Below are 4080 nucleotides of genomic sequence, written 5' to 3'. Positions count from 1 at the left end.
GGGTGGGGTGGGAGAGGAAGATGGTACCCCCCTCCTCCCCTTCAGGGATCATCTGATGGGGAAGTGTTGAATCCAAGGGTGGAGCCTGAGCTGGGAGGGGTGGGGTGTGGAGAGGCGGAGGGTGGGGCGTGAGTGAGGGAGTGGGAATGAGCCGAGATCCAAACCACCCCTTCACGGTCTCCTGCACCTGCAGTCCAGCCCTCCACGTTCCCCATCCAACTAAGGAAGTGATGAGGAGGCATAGGGGTAGAGGAAAGAATATTGAAAAAGAGAGAGGGAACCTGGTTCTAATTCTCACTCTGCCACTAACTTGCTGAGTGACCTTTGGCAAGTCTTCCCCATGTCCGTTCCACGGATTTCTGCAAAATGAGGCGTTTTTCCCCCCAAAAGGACCCCTTAGAGATAATCTCTTAAGGGACCTTCCAGCTCTGTCAGTCTATGAATTAGTCTGGATCCAACCTCCCTGCTAAGGCGTCCCCAGCTCCGTGTCCCTTCCTCCACATTCGCCACCCACACTGGGCAGGCAGCACCCAGGCAGGGCCGGCTGATCCGTCTAGGACCGCTTCTCTCCGCCCCCTGGGCCCGAGGCCAAAGCTAAGAGTCAAGTGGGCGCGCCGCCGGGGGAGGGGAGCACGGGAGGGATCCGGTGTCTTGGGCTGCAAGCTGGTATTGCAGCTGGCGGCGAGGCGAGGCACTGGCCGGGATATTAATAACCCGGGGCTGCAGCTTTCCATGAGACCCTCCCAGTCATGGCCAGCGCGGAGGAGCCCCGGGAGGGCGGCCCCTGCGGGGAAGGAGCCGGAGCCGCTGGGCTGGAGAGGTAGGACAGGTCCGTGGGGGGTGGGGGTCCGCCGTGCCCGTCCAGCCCCGCCCGACTTTGGGGAGAGATCGGCGGGATTGAGACTGGGGCTAGGGAAGGGGCCTTCCTCAACCTGCTGGCTTCTTCCAAACTTCTTCCAGTTCCCTCGCCCCTTCTTCACATGCGCCCTCTCCCACCGCCGCCCCATACCACCCCACAACACCCCAGGATCCTCTCTCAATCCGTTAAGTGTCAGGCCCCGCCCAGAACGTGGGGATGGGCAGAGCTGGGCGGCATGGCTCCCCAGCGCGTTGTTTCGGGGTGGGGGCCGAGAAATCCAGAAAACTCAACTCGGGACCAGCCCAGCCTAGCCCAGGCGTCTCTGTGTGCGGGTGTGTATTCAGAAAATTTATTTCGCTTGTGCTATTTTGGGGGGAGCCCTTCCCCAAAAAGGGAGTCAAACCTCTCCAATAGGCATGAATCATCAAATACAGCGAATGCAGGAATGCCAAATATCCAGTCTCATATTGTCTTCAAGGGTCTTTCCCATCCCCCCCCACTCTTCCACAAAAAAAAAAAAAAAAAAAAACAGGAGTGACCCCAGAACCCTGAGTTATTGAGTTTTAAAAATTCTGTTCTCCTGCACCTGGCCTCTTGGTCCTAGGCCAGTGTTGAAAGACTGGGTGTGGGGGAATCACACAGATTGTTGCTTCTTCACACAGCTTGTTGCTTTTTGGGCCCCAAGGATCTTTGGGAAATCATGGAAGAGAAAGTGTAGTCTCTACCTGTGGAAAGGAAGCTTCAGAGAGAAGGTTTTAACTGCTCCCTTCCCCTCACTCTTGTGAGCCAGCCAAAGCCCCAGGAGGGCATGGCCCTGAGAGGTGAGGATTGAGTGGAGTGGGTGGCCCCACATTCCCATGGATTGAAAGATGAAATTGCCAACACAGAGACACCACACACATACATACCTGCATACAATCTTCCCCCATACCCCTCACCAAGATACACAGTGACCAGCACACACATAATGTGTGCTGAAGGTAGAAAATCCCCTAAGGACTCTAGGTAGGGAAGAGGGAGATTTCCCAAGACCCAAATGAATCCTGAGGTCATAGCCCTTAGAGTTACAGCTAAATTCTTCCCCACCTCCCAGAAGCCTCCCATAATCCTGCCCCTCCTCCAATGCTGGACCTGCTTCTTTAGGGAGAGCTGCTGTGTAAAAAGCTTTTCTGGACCCTCAGATTATACAAGAAGCCAAGTCCTTAAAGGATTCATCCATCTTTCAGACACCCCTGCCAAATGACAGGAGATTGAATTGAAGAATTGGAAGCTAAAACAGTCATCTCTCAATAAGCCTTGGGCACATGTACATTCCAAATAGCAGATAATCCACAAGCCTTTCATGAGCTAGATGGAATGAATCAGTACGGTTTAGTAGAGGGCTAGTTTGTGAGCCAAGAAGCCCAGCCTCTGACACATTTTTTTTTTTTTGCTTTTTGGAGTTAAGTGACTTGCCCAAGGTCACACAGCTAGTTTTGAGTTGTCTGAGGCCGTATTTGAACTCAGGTTCTCCTGACTCCAGGGATGGTGCTCTATTCACTGTGCCACCTAGCCACCCCCCCTCTGATACATTTTGGCTGTGTGACCCTGGGTGAGTCCCTTAACTTCTCAGAGCTCTAGCCTAGACAACTGGCTAAGACTCTAAAATACAGTCAGTGAAGGTGCTGTTCCTTCTACCAGTAACATCAGAGGGCCTTTCCTTACTTTTCCAATATCTTGTTGCTGAGCCATTTCAGTCCTGTTGAACTCTTCATGACCCTATTTGATATTTTCTTAGCAAAGATACCGAAGTTGTTGGATATTTCCTTCTCCAGCTCCTTTTACAGATGAGGAAACTGAAGCAAACAGGGTAAAGTGACTTTCCCAGTGTCACACAGCTAGTAAGTGTCTGAGGCTAGATTTGAACTCAGGAAGAAGAATCTTCCTGAATCCAGTTTCAGCACTCTATCCACTGTGCCACCATTTCCCCACTCAATCCAGCATTTATCAAGTGCACACTCTGCAAAGTACTTTGCCTTGAGGTGGGAAATGGAACACTAAAGTCAGTTTTAATGATCTCACAGCTGAGCAGGGAAGTTGGGGCTGGGGAAATGAATAAGGAGAGCCAGCTCGATATAAAGATGTAACTCAGTGAGCCTACAAAATGGATCATTGAGATTCATCTCTGTTAGAAGGCACAAATATTTGAAAAAGGGATAAGGGTTTGGTTTTTTCTTCTAAGATTTGCTCCTTCCTAAACTACTTCAAGAGTAAACAAGGCAATTCCAAAATGTATTCTGTGTCCAGACAACTTTTTCTAAAGTTCACGTGATGCATTTGGTATACCGGGATACAGGAATATAATATATTGGATATATATAGAGAATATATAATATACTGGAACAATAGAAGAGAACCAGCAGACCTGGGTTCCGGCTCAGACTCTATTTACCAGTTGTATGACTAACCAAATCCTTTCTCTTTCCTTGGTTTCTTCATCTATAAAATGAAGGGGTTGGTTCCTTCCAGTTCTAAGTTTCTGGGAGGTTTCTGGCTCTTCTGCACGGATCTAGCTGAAAAACCCACTGGGGCCTCCACTTCAAGGCTTCTTCAGGGGCTGACAAAGGGCAGAGAAAGGGATGCATGGGAGTCCCATGGAAGGATTTAGGTTACAATAGTAAGAAACAAGAAAGGCCTTTACAGGGAATTTGGAGTGTAAACAGTGAGGGCTTTCATCCTGGGCACAGATCTTAAGCTTGAATTCATCTTTCTAGGACAGAAGTGTTAAGGCATAGTGGGGAGTGTAGTGATTTTGGAGTTAGAAGATCTGAACCTAAATCCCAGTTATTCCACTTACTGTGTGCCCTCAAGCAAATCATTCTCCCTCTCTAAGCCTCAGTTTCCTAATCTGGAAAACTAGGGCATTGGATCAAGTTCCATGGGGTTCATAACATTCTATGAAATATGTTGCTGTGTGGGCATGACCATTTAGACTTGTTAGATTCATGACCATTTAATTAATTTAGATCTTAAAGAGTCTTCAGAAAGAAAACAGGTTCATCTTGGATCTCCTTGTCACCTCTTTCTGGTCAGTGTGGCCAGTTCATACTGGCTATCTGGCTATCACTGTTTCCCTGGTGGTGGTTTTACTTTCAGGAAACCACCAAGTCACTTTAGGAAGTAAAGGGGAAGGAAGAACGGAGGGGGGGGGAGAGGGAGAGAGAGAGAGAGAGGGAGAGGGA

General features: G+C 49.4%; 1 protein-coding gene across 2 annotated transcripts in view; it reads left to right on the top strand.

The window, feature by feature from the left end:
* Positions 1-589: 589 nt before the first annotated feature.
* SYNC (syncoilin, intermediate filament protein) overlaps positions 590-4080 on the top strand; it is a 19740-nt gene continuing 16249 nt past the window's right edge. For both annotated transcript variants that reach the window (XM_069068117.1, XM_069068116.1), the window contains exon 1: positions 590-820. In XM_069068117.1, the coding sequence (XP_068924218.1) occupies positions 750-820 (71 nt within the window). In that variant the 5' untranslated portion in view covers positions 590-749. The remainder of the gene's footprint in view (positions 821-4080) is intronic.

The sequence above is a fragment of the Petaurus breviceps genome, unplaced genomic scaffold, assembly GCF_028583685.1.
Source record: "Petaurus breviceps papuanus isolate PSGF00001 unplaced genomic scaffold, PetGlider_PUasm1.0 90760, whole genome shotgun sequence".
NCBI lineage: Eukaryota > Metazoa > Chordata > Mammalia > Diprotodontia > Petauridae > Petaurus > Petaurus breviceps.
This window is presented reverse-complemented; position numbering and strand designations above follow the sequence as displayed.